Below are 18,508 nucleotides of genomic sequence, written 5' to 3'. Positions count from 1 at the left end.
GAAGCTAACTTTTGACAGAAGTCTGTTGAACTTAATATGATAAAGGTGATTAGTTACTGTTGTAACCATTCCAACGGACATTTTGATTTCTTTACGAGAAATATTTGGAAGACATCTGAAACATGGCACAAAAATTTAATCCTCCAACATAAAAAGATTTATGCTTCCCCAATGAATTGCAAATTTCTGCTTGATTTAAAGTTGTCTAAGTTTGTATTGAAATAATTTACATTGCCACTTTAGGTAATATCTCTGTTTTAGATGACAGCTGTAAACTTGAGTCTTTCTTTTTCTTTTGAGAAAACCACTGATTTAGATGATCTTCAGCAGTGTGATCAAATAATTCTTCTGGTACACTGAAAGAGAAGACATTGAAACTTTCAGTGGAATTCAATTGTGTTTCATTTTCTTTCTGTATATGTATTGTTCTTGTAACTTTTAAACATCTTAATGGTATCATAGAGAGGCAGTTATCTTCGGTTTCTTTTTCAAACCAATATGTAAAGGGATAACCTAGAAGTATCCCAAACATAGTTGTCAGATTCATATTTGTTACATCTAGATCAAATATGGCTATATTATCCAAGCTAAATGGCAGTAGATTTATAGATTGTGATAATTCTTCAAATAAAAGTTTCTGTTTAATTGACTGTGGCTTTTCAAGGCCTGATGAAACGTCTGTTAGATAGTACAATGATTCCAAGTTGGAGCACTGTTGTAATAAATGAATACATCTTGGATTGATGACCATCAGGTCTGTTCCCATCTGGTAAATATTCAGTATTGTCTTGACACAACCAGTCCTCTTCAAATCCTCTACAAAATGATGCAAGGATGAAGCCTTTATCCCAAAATCTAACAGAAAAGAAGGTTTTATTGCATTATCAACAGCCGTAACATTGTGGAGAAGCTCTGTCAGATGATGCCTCATTTTCTTTCCAAGATGGTGGTCTATTAAGGAACCCCAAGCTTTGTAAATATGTCTTTCTAATACACAACTGGCCATTGTTTCCTAAAAAACAAAATAAGAAATGTTGGGTATCATGTCTATTCTATATAAATGGAGTGATTTATTTCATAGGGTGATTTACAAAAAGTAACATTTCATTGCTATGGTGTTTTTATACCACCGCAAAAAAATTTGCGGTTGTAGATTGGTATGACGTTGGCATCGTCGTCGTTGTCCGAAGACACATTGGTTTTCGCACTTTAACTTTAGTTTAAGTGAATGGATCTCTATGAAATTTTAACATAAGGTTCAATACCACAAAAGGAAGGTTAAGATTGATTTTGGGGTTATGGTACCAACAGTTAAGGAATTAGGGGCCAAAAATAAGCATTTTTGTACCTTCCAGACATAACTTGTGTGTTAGTGTATGGATCTCTCTGACATTGTACCACAAGGTTCCATATCACAAAGGGAAGGCTGGGATTAGTTTTGGGGGTAATTGATTCAAAACTTTAGGAATAAGGGGCCAAAAAAGGGCCAAAAAACAAGCATTTTTCTAGTTTCATGATAATAACTTGGGTGTAAGTGTATGGATCTTTCTGAAATTGTACTACAAGGTTCCATATCACAAAGGGAAAGCTGGAATTGAGTTTGGGGGTAATTGCCCAAATGTTTAGGAATAAGGGGCCAAAAAGGGGCCAAAAATAAGCATTTTTCTAGTTTCCAGACAATAACTTGTGTTCAAGTGTATGGATCTCTCTGAAATTGTACTGCAAGGTACCATACTACAAAGGGAAGGCTGGGATTGATTTTGGGGGTAATTGCCTCAAAATTTAGGAATAAGGGGCCAAAGAGGGGCAAAAAACAAGCATTTTTCTAGTTTCAGGATAATAACTTGTGTGTAAGTGTATGGATCTTTATGAAATTGTACTACAAGGTTCCATATCACAAAGGGAAAGCTGGGTTTGAGTTTGGGGGTAATTGCCCTAAATGTTTAGGAATATGGGGCCAAAAAGGGGCCTAAAAACAAGCATTTTTCTAGTTTCCAGACAATAACTTGTGTTCACGTGTATGGATCTCTCTGAAATTGTACTGCGAGGTACCATACCACAAAGGGAAGGCTGGGATTGAGTTTGGGGGTGATTTATCATACGGGGTTCAAAAAATTTGGGGGAGGGATTTTTTTTTCTTTTTAAATTGGTTATATCTGATCTATATATAAAAGCAAATAATAATGATATGGTTTGAATAGGAAAATTAAAAAATTTTAAGTTCTTAAACCACATTCATTCTGTGTCAGAAACCTATGCTGTGTCAAATATTTAATCACAATCCAAATTCAGTGCTGTATCAAGCTTGAATGTTGTGTCCATACTTGCCCCAACTGTTCTGGGTTTGACCTCTGCGGTCATATCAAGCTGCGTCTAGCAGAGCATTTTATTTCTCTTGACTTGAAATTCAAATGTCCCCTTGGTTATTCCCACCTCTTTTTATACGACAGCAAAAAATTTTTGGGGTCGTATATTGGTATGACGTTGGTGTTGTCATCGTCGTTGTCCGAAGACACATTGGTTTTCGCACAATAACTTTAGTTTAAGTGAATGGATCTCTACGAAATTTCACCATAAGATTCAATACCACAAAAGGAAGGTTGGGATTGATTTTGGGGGTTATGGTACCAACAGTTAAGGAATTAGGGGCCAAAAAAGGGCCCAAATAAGCATTTTTCTAGTTTCCAGACAATAACTGGTGGAACGGTGTATGAATCTCTCTGAAATTATACCACAAGTTTCCATACCACAAAGGGACGGTTAGGATTGACTTTGAGGGGTTATGGCTCAAACCATTTAGGAATTAGGGGCAAAAAAAAGGGGGGGGGGAACAAGGGTTTCCTGGTTAATGGACAATTTAAAAGCAGTGTAAGGGAGGTAATCCAAATACATTTAAATTTGGATTACCTCCCTTACATTGCTTTTAAATTATGTATAAAGATGTTGTATTGTCTTGAGGTGATTAGCTGTCAATTAATTTTTAGAAGTTACTATTAAAGGAATATCAATTTTAGCCATGATTATGTATGTCATTTTCTATTTTAAGACTTTTATGATGTATTTAAATTGGTAATTATGGTTGCAAACTGCATTGGAAATTTGAATTGAGATTATGACAATATCTTTAGGGAAAGAATTTTTTTTGGAAAATTGGGGGGGGGGGGGGGGGGGGGGGGGGGGGGGGCAATTTTTTCTCATTTCAGATTTCAGAAATTAAAAAGAAAATTTCTTCAAATATTTTTTTTTTTTGCAAAATAAAGGGGGGTTCAATACGCAACAGCATGGTGTATTGCACAAAAGCAAAAAATTGAATATAAATTCAAATCATATAACCAAATCTAAATTCTTTGACTACAGTTATTCTGTGTCAGAAACCTATTATGTGTCAAATATTTAATTACAATCCAAATTCAGACCTGTATCAAGCGCGAATATTATGTCCATTTTTGCCCCAACTGTTCAGGGTTGGACCTCTGCGGTCGTATCCAGCTGCGCTCAGTGAAGCATTTTATTTCCATTTGAAGCTGATTTAAGTAATGGAAATCACTGATGGAAACGTTGGAAAAGCTTTGTGCATAATTTAAAATCATATTTTTATATTCCATTCTAAATAACCGGATTCATACCATGTTTGATTTGACGAAAAATGGGATTCTGCTTCAAATAAGAAAAAAAATATGTTGAAGGAATTTTGGTATTTGCAAATAAAGCTTGGACAAATATTCTTGTTTTGGTCACACATTAAAGGCTAAGGAAAACAATATTACTGATCAAAATATATGCACTTCAGTTTAATCTAAAATGGAAAAAAAACATGCATGTCATTATTTGGATCTTGGTTTATTAAAGGCTTGTTGCGAATTTTCATTATTTGATCGATGGAAAATTGGAAGATCAATGATTTCATGACCTTAAAACCAATATGTTATGTGACATTTCACATAGTTTTTTTACACAAAAATGTGTTCCATCTGGGACTATTATACTAGTCCCAGGTTCCATGCATTTAAAGAGGATCTTTATAGCTTTGTAATAAATCGAAACTAAAAACTTAAAAGTTGTGAACTTTACAAGTTAGAATAACTTTTTATGTGGATTCAGTGACCTAACACTGAAACAATTTGCTCATCTTATCTGCAGAAAAAAAAGCATATCTTTCTGAAGAATTGCAGCAATACAACTACATGCAAAAGTGCAAATTGATCAGGGTTTTTTTTGTCCACCATACCTCAATGGAAGACTAAAATATGGTTTGAAATTATGCACAGAACTATTTGCATTAGTGAATCCAATCACGTTTATCTTTAGATATCAACCCTCTCTTAATCTTAATCAATCAAGGGAATATCAAAAGGAACATGCAAGATCGCACAGTCAGTACAGTAAGTCAACGCAACTTTATCATTACGGTATAATAGGAAATAAAACAAAAAAAGTTACTTTGATGAGCTTTTATGTCAGCAAAATAACAATAAATAATACCGTTTGAAAGAAATAGCTTGTTGTTATTGAAAGTAACCTCTAAAAACTTAACCTGCTGTGATTCGTCATTGTTAAAAGAAACATCCATGACAAGATGCAGTTGCAGCTGTATTTGGCAAAACCTCTCGACCTTTCCACCTAGAGATTTTGATCTTTGCATATCCGCGCTACTCGTCATCAAACCTGTTGTCACAAAAGTTGTCGTGCTATCTCAATTAATGTCAATGCATTGTGTTACGGAGGAAATATCAATATCAATTGGTAAGCAACCCAATATGTTTTAATGCTTGAAACTTTGACCATGACCTTGAAAACACAGAAAGACTTGTTCATACTGGTCGGGTTCACTTTCTAATTATTAGTTTCCTTTTGTTTCTTTCCTTCTAACAATACTGATATCTGCCGTAATCCCCTTCTTAAATATTTCTTCTTTCATTGCAAACCTTATCTATGATCATTCGAAGTTACTGCCTTAGATGTGTAAGCCTTGAATGTGGCTTCTCAGACTTTTCCATCATTATTCATGATTATCCACTTTTATCAAATCTACCGTACGATCAATTGGTGTTGAGAAATACATATCCAAAACATATAAAATTTCTCCAATTAACTTCATCAGATGTCCTTTAATTTCATTGCATTTCATACACAGCATTCAGCCTATAAGGTAAAACATTTTGCTGAAACAAGAATGTCTACTTTTCAACTAGATCTTTTTCTCGAAGCTAGGCATAGCACATTTCACAAAAACAATTTCCTATTACTAGTACAACTCCAAATTCGTGAATACGTAGTAAAATGCCACATACGATCAACCGCAGTTTACGGCGTTTAGGTATATCAGTCCTCGATCTCGTATACGTATCGTTGTCAATATAATTGAATTTGGTGCGACTGTCATACAAGTGAGAGGTTTAGCGCTATAAAAACCAGGTTCAATCCACCATTTTCTACATAAGAAAATGCCTGTTAGAAGTCAGGAATATGACAGTTGTTGTCCATTCGTTTGATGTGTTTGTGCTTCTGATTTTGCCATTTGATTAGGGACTTTCCGTTTTGGATTTTCCTCGGAGTTCAGTATTTTTGTGATTAACTTTTTACTGTCGATCATCTGACATAGTTACTGGATTTGTCATATAACAAGTTTTTACACATGTTACAGAACCGATTATAGGATGGGTGGTGTTATGTTTACCCTGTCGACGTATACATTGTCACACCAGAACCTTGGCATGGGGGTTTAATTATGTCAATGTTGAGTCTTTTTCTGAGTGGAATTGTTTGATAAATTAACTGTTTACAAAGCTTTGAATTTTTCGAAATATTAAGGATTTTCAACCCCAGGAATAGATTACCTTAGCAGTATTTGGCAAAACTAGTAAGAATTCAATGCTCTTCAACTTCGTACTTTATTTGGCCTTTTTAATTTTTATGATTCAAGCGTCACTGGTGAGTCTTTTGTAGACGAAAAGCGCGTCTAGGGTACAAAATTTCAATCCTTGTATCTATGATGAGTTTATTTGAATACTGGCCTCATTTTGAGAACTTGGCTTTCACATTTTTGGGTTTGAGCGTTTTTAAAGAAGGTAAATCTAGAAATGAGCTGTGGACGCACATAGTTTATAAAGTGTTATTTTAATTATCTATACCACGCTGTCGATACTGCTGCAAGTGGATTGCTAGCCATCAAAGGTATCATCAGCTCAGAAGCCGGTGCAACGATACTGACATAATCTATAACATTTTTTTCATAAATTCTCCATTTCAAAAAATTAAGAATTTATTAAGAAACTAAGGTTCCAACTCCTTGTGAAAAGATGACATTCGATTAATTTGACAATTCTTCATCATTCTTTGAAGGTAGCTTTTGGTCATATAGGTCTCCACGTATTCAAGTGCTCATGTATCATTGGCTTTCAAATATTTAGGTTTGAACATTCCTTGGTAAGGAAAATTCAGAAAAGCGCTTGGGACGCACCAAAATTTATAGTTTTATTTTCATTTTATTTTTGTTTTAAAGTACTATTTTCCTAAATGTTTTATTGATTTAGCGATAACTGCTTACAATATTTGTTTGCGATTATTCGATTACAATACACTTCTTATGTTAGGCCTCGCTCTTGTTGGAGTTCATCCGATTCCACTGAACTGTTTCCAGTCATGTTTATTTGAATGTCCCGTGTAATATATTTGCTATATAATAATACAATCCAGTTTCTATAACTAATTTATTAACAAGTACATCGTTTGATGGTCAGACTACAGAATGACAACATGTGTATAAGAACTTCAATTGATCCATTTAATGTTTATTTATTTAAGAACGTGCAGACATGTGAGAGTTGCTGATCTGTCAATTATAATTACTGTAACAGATGATACGGTAATAAAGTGCGGTGAACTTTATAACACTTCTCCGGCCTTAGATAAAAACAAATTAAAAACAAATTAACTCAATTACAGAAAATTAATGTCTTTTCACGGCTACTGATTGATAAGTCCATATCAGTTTGAAAACAAATAAAAATGTCAGATCACAAAGATTCATTCGTTAAAGTTTGTCTGCACTGAAACTATAATGTCCTACTAAGAAAATAAAATAAAAATGTTCGCACTGGTCTTCTTGTTATTTCTTACACTAAATGATATGTACACACATGCACTGCGAAGTACTTAATGCACTTCAAACGGCTGTGAGGATTATTATGCCTCTTTATAAATCTACACTTTAATTCAACACAAAATCCTTAAAATGCGATGGTTCTTTTCTTATTCTCTTCGGATAGCGTGGTTCCATTTGTTCAGTCATGTTTGACGGTTTCTCGATTTGCGGTTGTTCGGTCTCAGGAGTACTTATCGGTATAGTTATTTCTGGCTCAAACAATTCACTGTCATTGTCACATTTTTCTTCCTTTTCGTTGTTTGTGCAATCAAAGTTTCGTACTCTGATGTGATCAATATGTCTACGAATGACACGTCCATCTGGCAATTTGATATGAAATGAAAGTGGTCCTGATTGTTTTATAACTTCTCCCTGAATCCATTTAATCTTTGACCCAATTGCGAGATTTCGGGCAAATACTCCCTGTCCTACATTAATTTGTCTGTTCACAGATTTCTTGTCGTGATAATGTTTTTGTTTTTGTTGTCTCTCCTGAACCCGCTTCTCGATATTTGGAAAAACTAAATCTAGACGTGACTTGAGTTTCCTTTTCATCAGCAATTCTGATGGTGCCAATCCTGTCGTTGTTTGTGGCGTTATACGGTAGTTGAAAAGAAAACGGTTCAACTTTTCCTGGACAGTTCCTTCTTTGATTTTCTTCATACCTTCTTTGAAACTCTGAACTGCTCGTTCAGCACAACCATTACTAGCTGGATGCCACGGCGCGGAAGTGCGATGTTCAATTCCATTTGATTTCACATAATCGGCGAATTCCTTACTAGTAAATGCGGCTCCATTATCACTAATAATGAGATCACATAATCCATGTGTTGCAAACGTTTGTTGAAGTTTTGCAATCGTAGCCTCGGATGTTGTAGAATTCATGACGTGTATGTCTATCCATTTTGAATACGCATCAACCATAATTAGAAATGATTTGTTCATGAATGGTCCTGCAAAGTCTATATGTATTCTTGACCACGGATGGCTCGGATATTCCCACGGATGTAACGGTGCTTCTGCTGGTAATTTTCGGTTTTCCTGACAACTGTAACAATTAACTACAGTTAATTCCAAGTCATTGTCCATTCCCGGCCACCATATATAGCTTCTTCCTAGACTTTTCATTCTAGTAATCCCTGGATGTCCTTGGTGTAATTCATTTAACATGGCCTCACGTCCTGGTTGTGGTATAATTACTCTTCCTCCCCACAATATGCATCCGTCCTGACTACACAGTTCATTTTTTCTACTATAATACGGTCTTATGTCTTCACTGGGACATTTTGACGGCCATCCATTCAAAATGTATCTAAGCACCATAGACAGTATTGTGTCCTTGCGTGTCCACTTTTGAATTTGTTTAGCATCAACTGGCGTAGTGGCTAAATGTTCCATTAATAATATAGTATCACCTGGCGTTGGTGTCTTTTCAATGTTTGTTTTCAGCGGTAGTCTACTTAGTCCATCCGCATTACCGTTCAGACTCCCTTCTTTGTATACAATCGTGTACTCATATGCAGCTAAAGTCAGTGCCCACCTTTGAATTCGAGATGCGGCCATTGTCGGTATAGGTTTATCTTCTCGAAATAAACCTATAAGCGGCTTGTGATCGGTTATGATTGTAACGGGGTGTCCATACAAATATTGATGAAATTTCTTGATACCAAATATTATGGCCAGACTCTCCTTCTCAAGAACGGAATAATTCTTCTCTGCAGATGTAAGTGTTCGAGATGTATAAGCTATTGGTTTGTCACTGCCGTCGTCCATTTTATGCGAAAGTACGGCCCCTACTCCATACGGAGATGCATCACATGCTAAGATTAATTTCTTTTTCGGATCGAAATGTACAAGTACTGATGCGGATTTCAACAGCTGTTTTGACTCTATGAACGCTTTTTCCTGTTCTTTTCCCCAACTCCATTTTGTGTCTTTCTGTAGAAGTACATGTAGCGGCTTTAACAAGTGAGACAAATTTGGTAAGAATCTATTGTAATAGTTCAGCATTCCCAGATAAGCTTTCAGTTCTGTCACGTTTGTCGGACTTGGGGCTTTATCTATCGCCTCAACTTTACTCTCCACTGGATAGATTCCGTGTTTGTTTATTTTAAATCCCAAATAAACAACTTCTTCGGCCAAAAACACACACTTCTGTCTCTTTAACCGAATTCCGATTCTCTTAAATCTAGACAAAACCTCAGAAAGAGTATTTAGATGTTCCTCCCTTGTTTTACCCGTTATCAGTATATCATCTACTCGAACCAAAACATTGGATATACCTTGAACAACATTTTCAAGTGTTCTCTGGAAAATACCTGGGCTGGACGCTACACCATACGGAAGTCTATTGTATCTGAATAAACCCTTGCGCGTGTTTATAGTCACATACCTTTTACTGTCCTCATCAAGTTCAATTTGTTGGTATGCTTGATTTAAATCCAATTTTGTATATTCTTGTCCTCCTCCAAGCGTTGCGTATAAATCCTCAGTTTTAGGAATCGGATAATTATCCAACTTTGAAACGGCATTAACGGTTACCTTGTAGTCACCACAAATTCTAATAGATCCGTTCTCCTTAACTACAGGTACTATTGGAGCGGCCCAGTCGGAAAATTCCACTTGCTGAATTTGACCCTCCTTCTCAAGACGTTCAATTTCCATCTCCACTTTATCCTTCAACGCATACGGCAAAGGGCGAGCCTTGAAATATTTCGGTACGGCACTCTCATCAACATAAATCTTGGCTTTCATGCCTTTTACAGTTCCAAGTTCATCTTTGAAAACTTCCTTATTTGCTTCCAAGATCACATTTAGATCACTCGATTGATTATCACTTCCAACGACGGAGAAAATATTCTTCCAATCCAGTTGGAGTTTGTTCAACCAGTCTCGGCCAAGTAAATTCGGACCTTTACGCTTCACTATCAGTAATGGTAATTTTGCGCTTTCCTTCTTGTAGTTGACATTGACGATTGCACGTCCTATTACAGGAATCTGCTCTCCCATGTATGTTCGGAGTTTAGCACATGTCGGTTCGATTCTGAATTTCGACTTGTAATCCTTGTAAGTATCCTCGCTCATGATAGAAACTGACGCCCCAGTATCTATTTCCATGGCTATTTCACATTCATTCACATTGATTTGCACTTTATATGCCTCATTAGATTTATTTCCAAAATGAAAAACTGAGTAAACTTCATTTTCACTTTCACTTTCGCTACTTTCATCCTGCTCCATGAAATGAGCACGTGGTTTAAAACGTGATTTGAACTCTCTGTGATTTTCACTTAAATTCCCATTGGCAGATTTGTTACGGCATTTCTTTGCGATATGTCCTTTCTTTTTACAACTGTGGCATTTTGCATCCTTAAACCTGCAATCGGCGGCTAGGTGATTTCCTCCACACCGGTAACAATCTCCTTGTTTCGAATTTCCAGAGTTGTTTCTCGTGTAGGATTTTGAAACTTTGTTGACTTGTTTCTGAAATGTTGCATTTGTCCCACTCGCTTGGATGTCTTGTGCGTTCTTCTCAGCAGTCTCCATAGCGGTAGCAATTTCCAATGCCTTGTCAAAAGTTAAATTCGGCTCTGCTAACAGCCTCCTCTGTATGCGGTCACTCTTTATTCCGACGACTAACCTGTCTCGTAACATCGCGTTCAACGTGTCACCATAATTACAGTGTTCTGTCAGACTTCTTAGTGCTGCAATAAATGTCCTCACTGACTCATCGCTGTGTATTGTTCTACTGTTAAATTTAAATCTTTGGATAATTTCTGATGGTACTGGATCTCGGTGGTCTTTCACTAGTTTTGTTAAATCGGCTAGTGATTTCGTTCCTGGTTTGGCTGGTGCTAATAAATCCCTTATTAATTTATAGGTATTCTTCCCACATACACTTAAGAAAATATCCCTTTTCTGGTCTTCTTCGTCTATCTCATTAGCATTAAAATAATGTTCCATACGTTCTACATATTGTGTCCAATCTTCAGATTCATCAAAAGAGTCTAATGTCCCGTAAGTCGGCATTGTTACGTGTAGAAATTCACATTTATTTTAATATTCCAGTTATCCTCGTCGCCAAAATGTGTAATATATTTGCTATTTAATAATACAATCCAGTTTCTATAACTAATTTATTAACAAGTACATCGTTTGATGGTCAGACTACAGAATGACAACATGTGTATAAGAACTTCAATTGATCCATTTAATGTTTGTTTATTTAAGAACGTGCAGACATGTGAGAGTTGCTGATCTGTCAATTATAATTACTGTAACAGATGATACGGTAATAAAGTGCGGTGAACTTTATAACATCCCGTACAATACAATACTCGATATACTTCTTTCATATTTCACTACTAGGGTCTCCATTATGGCACGTATCAGTGGCTCGTTATAATCCTTCATTCTTTTTAGAGGGACATAAGTTCACATGTAAAAATGTTATAATTCTGACATGATTGCTGGCTTTGCCATGACCTGAGTCGTGATATTTACAACAGTAATTGTGATTTTTGATTGCAATGATTTGTGGTACCTGTTTCGTATGAGATGCCGTATATATATGGGCATATTTCTTAACATCATAATACGCCATGCTTAAGATTGTTGGAACAAATACTCGATACGTACATTTAATATAAAATAAGAAATGCTTCGGACTGAAAACTGTATAACAGTGGGAAGTCACAGGAAGTGGTATAGCCTTGCAAATTCGTTCCAAATATTTCGCTTTTCAAATATTTTAGATATAAGCAACAGTAAATTACCAATGTTTAAATATCATATACTAGTTAATCGATTAAGAAAACAAATCAATGTAACAATAAGAGAGTGTCACCTTCTACAATACCATTAATCGAGAAATCCAAGAAGATTTGGGGATGTTTGAACAACTCTGGGACCTAATCTGATACATGTAGAATCAACTATAAATTTTACACGTTGCTGACGCTCTCTACCAGCCTTTGAGGACAATTTTATGGAGCGAGATTTACTACGAGAGAAATCTACTGAATATCTTTAGATATACCGAGAATTAGTCTTGGACTAATATATTTGCCAAATTTTTTTCGAAAATTAGTCTTGGACTAATATGTTTGCCAAACAAGCCTAAAATTATTTACAGGCTATCTACAAAGGCCAACATTACTAAAATATACAATAAATAATTTAAACAGGTCTAAATTGAAAACAACGTTCAAACCTATGATTGCGTTGGATAAAAACCGCATTTTTTATACGTGTGCATGCAAAACAAATTTCTTGTTAGAGGGGTCTAAATACAGCACAAACAACATTTTCCAAAAGACCAAAAAAGTGAAAAAGTATATTTTAACAAAACGCATTTGACTAACAGGGCGAACAACAAATGTTCTTAAACCCTGCTGACTGCCATTGGCGATTGCAAAATAAACGTATCACCGATGTAATAAATGGATCTTAATTTTAAATTTAATACTAAACAGAAAACAATAAACTTGCGGAAAAGATGATATACCGCAAACAAAAGGTGCAAAGGTTTTTAAAGGCAGTGCTTTAATGCCTTTCTAGTTGCCGCGTTAATCTTTCTTTCCGCGATATCCAACTTATCTACGTGGGGGTCATTAGGCTCCAAGTAGATCCGGAAAATGTTGATTCTCTCCTCTTCTTATTGTGATATAAAATGTTTTTTGTTTCATTTCATTTACATTGGGAAATGGAGAAACGATCATTGTGTTTTGTTAGTTTTAAAAACTTTTGATATATTTGTATTTTACATTATAAGCAGTCAACCGATTGACAAACTAGAATTATTTGAATTCCGTGTGGAAAGAGGTCGGGTTAATTTCGAGTGTTATCTGCAATCAAGATGTTTATAAATCATTTCAGTCGTTGATATAATAATTAAAGGTCGACTGAACATGAATTATATTATACAATTTAAAGCGCATTTCTGTTTATGCACGCGAACCCGTCTAACGTAATTGTTATTTCGCGGGTATATAAAGTAGCAAATTATCGTTCCTGAATAGGTGGCGCCGTGGTAGCCGATCCTGTTCTTGGGTTGCACTAATGACAGGACGATTGCCCGGATAGTGACAGGACGATTGACCGGATGAGATATAAATAGTCATAACTTTTTTGTTATTCGGTAGATTTTTTTAATATTTGTAGACCTTAGAGATATTAAACTATATTTTATGAAAATAAAATAAAATATATGAAAAAAAATATTTTTGAGCAAATAAAGTTGACCGGACGGATTTCACACTCGCCGATATACGCTATACATATATTCAACTGGTCGACAACAGGTGTTAATATCTCTTTTGTTTTACAATATTTGTCGATGAAATTGAGGAATCTGTGAGAATAATAAATATATAATACGAAAATATAAACTTTATAGTAAACAAAAATGTTTTTCTGCAAAAAAAGTTGACAGGATGGTATTGACATTCGCCGATGTACGCGTTGATTATATTGAACTGATCGACAAAAAGTGTTTATATTTTTTTTGTTTTACAATATTTTTACATGAAACTAAGAAATATGTGAGATCAATTTATATATGATATGAAAATATAAATTTTATAGTAAAATAAATTGTTTTTCTCCAAAATAATTTGACCGGACGGAATTAACATTCGCCGATATATGCTTTAAATATATTGAATTGATCGACAAAAAGTGTAATATTTTTATTGTTTTATAATATTTTTTCATGAAATTAAGGAATCTTGGAGATCAATAAATATATGATATGAAAATATAAACTTTATAGTAAAAAAAAATGTTTTCTTCAAAAAAAGTTGGCCGGACGGATCCATGTGATATGCCAAGAGCAAAAGGTTATATAAATCGTCTTTGCTCAGTCTTTCTTCCTCATTGACTTTCCTTACTAGGTTCTCAACTTGTTTTACATTTCTAGCATTTAACACTCCTTGGTGTTCACCAGCAACTGAACCATTTGATATGTTTTCCCTGTAAACATCCATAGCAGTTTTGTCACCTGACTTTATGTCATGTTCTATTTTTCTTAATACAGAAGGAGCAGTGCGTGTATACTCAGGGGGATGTGACTTTTTGCTGTTCCCATGGCCAACGGGTACATACACCGTTTCATCTCCCTCACAATGCACAAGTATTAAGCTTTTGTTACTTTTGAAACTATATGCAGTTTTCTTAAACTGTAAAGAACCAACTGGTCTTTTTCTACCGTTTGTATTGTCTGTTGTTCCTGGTAATCGGATTTTGTAAAAATGTTTTTTAAGAACATCATTACCAATGGTGACTGATTTTGTATCATTATTTATCCACAGATATTGGTCACATTTCCAATCTTCTGCCCCAGTTTGAAACAAGTAAACTTCGTTTGCCTTTGGCTTATAAGGGGGAATATTCGATGTACGAGATGTTTTAGGATTTATTAAAATATCTACTATTTCTGTTTGATGTAATACATCTGTATACATATAGACAATTGACCCACTGTCCATTTTGATATTTTTATTCTTTGATTGGATTCTAATTGCCAACTGATTATATAAGGTAATTCAATTAAATGTATTTGATGTCACAGGTGTGAAAACTTTAATGACATGTTATTTGGCTTGATTAGTGATTACGACAAGTGTCAAAATTAGATTAATCTAATTAAATATAAGTACTTCTAGTGTGCCGTGGTGAACTCACTCAAATCAACATTTTGGGCTCAAAGTTTTTACTATAAAGTTTTTATTTTTGTATAATATATTTATTAATCTCATAGATTCATTTATTTCATGGACAGATATAGAAAAAAGAAGAGATATTAACACTTGTGTCGATCAGTTCAATATATTTAAAGCATATATCGGCGAATGTTAATTCCGTCCGGTCAACTTTTTTTGCAGAAAACATTTTTTTTTTACTATAAAGATTAAAATTTCGTATAATATATTTATTAATCTCCAAGATTCCTTAATTTTATGGACAGATATTGTAAAAAAAGAAAAGATATTAACACTTGTGTCGATCAGTTCAATATATTCATGGCATATATCGGCGAATGTTAGTTCCGTCCGGTCAACTTATTTTGAAGAAAAACAATGGTTTTTACTATAAAATTTATATTTTCATATCATATATAAATTGATCTCGTAGATTTCTTAGTTTCATGTAAAAATATTGTAAAACAAAAAAAATATAAACACTTTTTGTCGATCAGTTCAATATAATCAACGCGTACATCGGCGAATGTCAATACCGTCCGGTCAACTTTTTTTGCAGAAAAACATTTTTGTTTACTATAAAGTTTATATTTTCGTATTATATATTTATTATTCTCACAGATTCCTTAATTTCATCGACAAATATTGTAAAACAAAAAAGATATTAACACTTGTTTTCGACCAAATGAATATATGTATAGCGTGTATCGGCGAGTGTGAAATCCGTCCGGTCAACTTTAATTGCTCAAAAATATTTTTTTTCACTTATTTTGTTTTATTTTTATAAAATATAGTTTAATATCTCTAAGGTCTACAAATATTAAAAAAATCTACCGAATAACAAAAAAGTTATGACTATTTATATCTCATCCGGTCAATCGTCCTGTCACTATCCGGGCAATCGTCCTGTCATTAGTGCTTCCCAACAATTTATTCTACATAGTTCTATGGTACCAAATCAAAAGTTTATATAAAAGAAAGAAGTCAAAGGTTTCCCATCATAGTTTAGTTACATACATTTTTTTTGTTCCTGAGGTCGTTGAATATAGATCATTTTATATAAATAAGGAGATGTGTTATGATTGCCAATGAAACAACTATCATCCATACATTGTACCTACCAGTAACAAACCACATTTGCGAAGTTGAATAAAATACAGTTGACATTTACTTACTACTAAAAAGAAAATGCCAAACTATTTTAAACAGTTTTTGACTATAAACATAGATAAAAAAGGTACAAACTGGACATAATGCACTAGTTCATAAACAAGTGAGAACAAACGCCTTCATATAGTGCTCAGAATATGACATTCATAAAACTTGTTCAATATCATTAGAGAACTCTAAATCTTAAATACTGAAAGCCACCTCTGATAAGTACAATGTACTATGCAAGATAATGATATAACTGGACTAAAAATACACACAACCTGTAATTAATTGCCTTTACAGCGCTTTCGCGCTTTGATTGTACACCATATCCGGATTTCGACAAATAATGTATCTTCAGTGATGTTAGGAATCGAAACGGTATTTGGAAAGCCCAACAATTTACCTCAATTTAGGATAGACTCTTGAATTTTGAGGAGTCAAAATAGGATGAACGAATCATATAAACCCTAAGGCAAATATAATACAAGCCCAAACGAAAAATATAAACAAGTCTAAATTGAAAACAACGTTCAAACCTATGATTGCGTTGGATAAAAACCGCAATTTTTATACCTGTGCATGCAAAACAAATTTCTTGTTAGAGGGGTCTGGATACAATAAATAATTTATATATACTTTTTCTTTAAGAAATTTAGATGAAAAAAGGGTATAACCCATAAAAAGTAACACATTAATCAATAATGGAGAAAACCAAAATGATTTGAGGATAATCATAAAAACTTCAGAACTTATTTAGTCAATGTAGAATCCGTTGAATGACTAAGGTTAAACCCATCAAAAGCTATCTACCTACAGGAGGCATGTATTATAAATCTGTAACATAGAGAATTTGTCTTGGACTTATTAATCTAACCAACAATTCTAGAATAATGATTATTTACAAGGGATCCATAACGGAAAGTATTTCCAAAACACACAAAAAAAACGATTTTATACTTTCTTCTTGTTGTAATGCGCTAATCCATGAAAGTTAAAGAACAAGTCCCCTTTCGGACAATCAAAACAATCACAAAAAAACAGATATTTCCAAGCAATAAATAACCGTTGTATGCAATGTGCAAACAAGATAAATGTAGTAGCAAGGGTCCAAAAGTTCAGGGTTGACGACCGGACTTCTTTTCTGAATTTCACAGAACTTCAAACATTTACCGAATGATAGATTCACTGGGTCCGCCGATGCCTCGCTGGTCCAGCAGAATATAACTATAGCCGTATTATAAGTTAGCTATAAGTTTGATTGATTATACAATTAGTATACATGTATTGTGATTCAGGTTAACTTAGTTACGTGTCATTGACAAGTCGAAATTTACAAAATTAGCAGTCAATTCATTTTTATGACTAATTCACTAAATTGTGTTATAAATCGGTATCTTGTTGTGACGACTTTATACATTTATTAAATACTATGTGATTATCAGATACTGCTGAGACCGTTCTCCCGAGATTGTCCGTTTCTCCAGGATTCAAGCTCATTTTACACACACCAGTCACATAATTTCTTGTACGTCAGAAAGTTAGGGATGGGTTCGTATATCAATCCGAGATTATTCAGATGTCTGACGGTCATCTTTTTGTGTGGCGTCAGTGTGCAGTACATGTAAAAACATGGAAATTACCTTGGGGCGGCACTTTTCTATCTGAAGATCGTCAAATTGTAAAACAGATAAAATATGCATCATTTGCATCCTAAATTAATTTCCTCCACACATGTTTAGCTTTTATTCACCTACTGCCGCCTTGTAGCACAAGTGAATGCTTTATTCCCCTGAACCATCCTTATTCATTGACGTACTTTCACTTTCTCTTGTATTTATTGCGATCTCTCGTTATTTTAACCGAGTACTTTCACTTTGGAGCTTATTCAAACATATACGTTTACAAGTATGCGCACGAAATGAAACAACACAGTCATGTGAAGCTTGTTCAAAGTGAAAGAACGTATCAAACAATGGAGGGTTTAGGTAATAACGCGTTCGTTTGTGCTACTGGGTGTTAGTCTGTGGGCAAAAAGTTCATATTCATGAAAGACATGAATAAGGAAGCGGATAATGTATGGCTTATCTGCTCGACAATGGATCTTTGAGTTCTCAACACAGCAAGTTTGGGTTGGCAATTTCCATGGTTTCAGAGTACTGCGTTTCGACACCCCACGGACCCAGTAAGTCATGAAAAGTCCACCAGACGTCAGAGCAATCCATGACTAGTATCAATAAATTGCTTCGCCGAGCGCAGCTGGATACGACCGCAGAGGTCCAACCCTGAACAGTTGGGACAAAAATGGACACACTATTTGCGCTTGATACAGGTCTGAATTTGGATTGTAATTAAATATTTGACACATAATAGGTTTCTGACACAGAATAACTGTAGTCAAAGAACTTAGAATTGGTTATATGATTTGAATTTATATTCAATTTTTTGCTTTTGTGCAATACACTTTCCTGTTGCGAATTGACCCCCCTCTCCCCCAACAAAAAAAAAACTA

General features: G+C 34.6%; 1 protein-coding gene across 1 annotated transcript; it reads right to left on the bottom strand.

Annotated features, from left to right (window-relative positions):
* Positions 1-226: 226 nt before the first annotated feature.
* LOC127715845 (UPF0739 protein C1orf74 homolog) lies at positions 227-17,821 on the bottom strand. Its single transcript, XM_052221976.1, has 2 exons — positions 17,640-17,821; positions 227-1,012 (listed from the first exon to the last, which is right to left on the bottom strand). The coding sequence occupies exons 1-2, from the start codon at positions 17,706-17,708 to the stop codon at positions 227-229; spliced, it is 855 nt and encodes a 284-aa protein (XP_052077936.1). The 5' UTR covers positions 17,709-17,821.
* Positions 17,822-18,508: the final 687 nt, after the last annotated feature.

This window comes from Mytilus californianus, unplaced genomic scaffold (genome assembly GCF_021869535.1).
Source record: "Mytilus californianus isolate M0D057914Y unplaced genomic scaffold, xbMytCali1.0.p SCAF_9, whole genome shotgun sequence".
NCBI classification, from domain to species: domain Eukaryota; kingdom Metazoa; phylum Mollusca; class Bivalvia; order Mytilida; family Mytilidae; genus Mytilus; species Mytilus californianus.
Note: the sequence above shows the minus strand (reverse complement) of the source record. Positions and strands in the feature narration are given on the sequence as shown.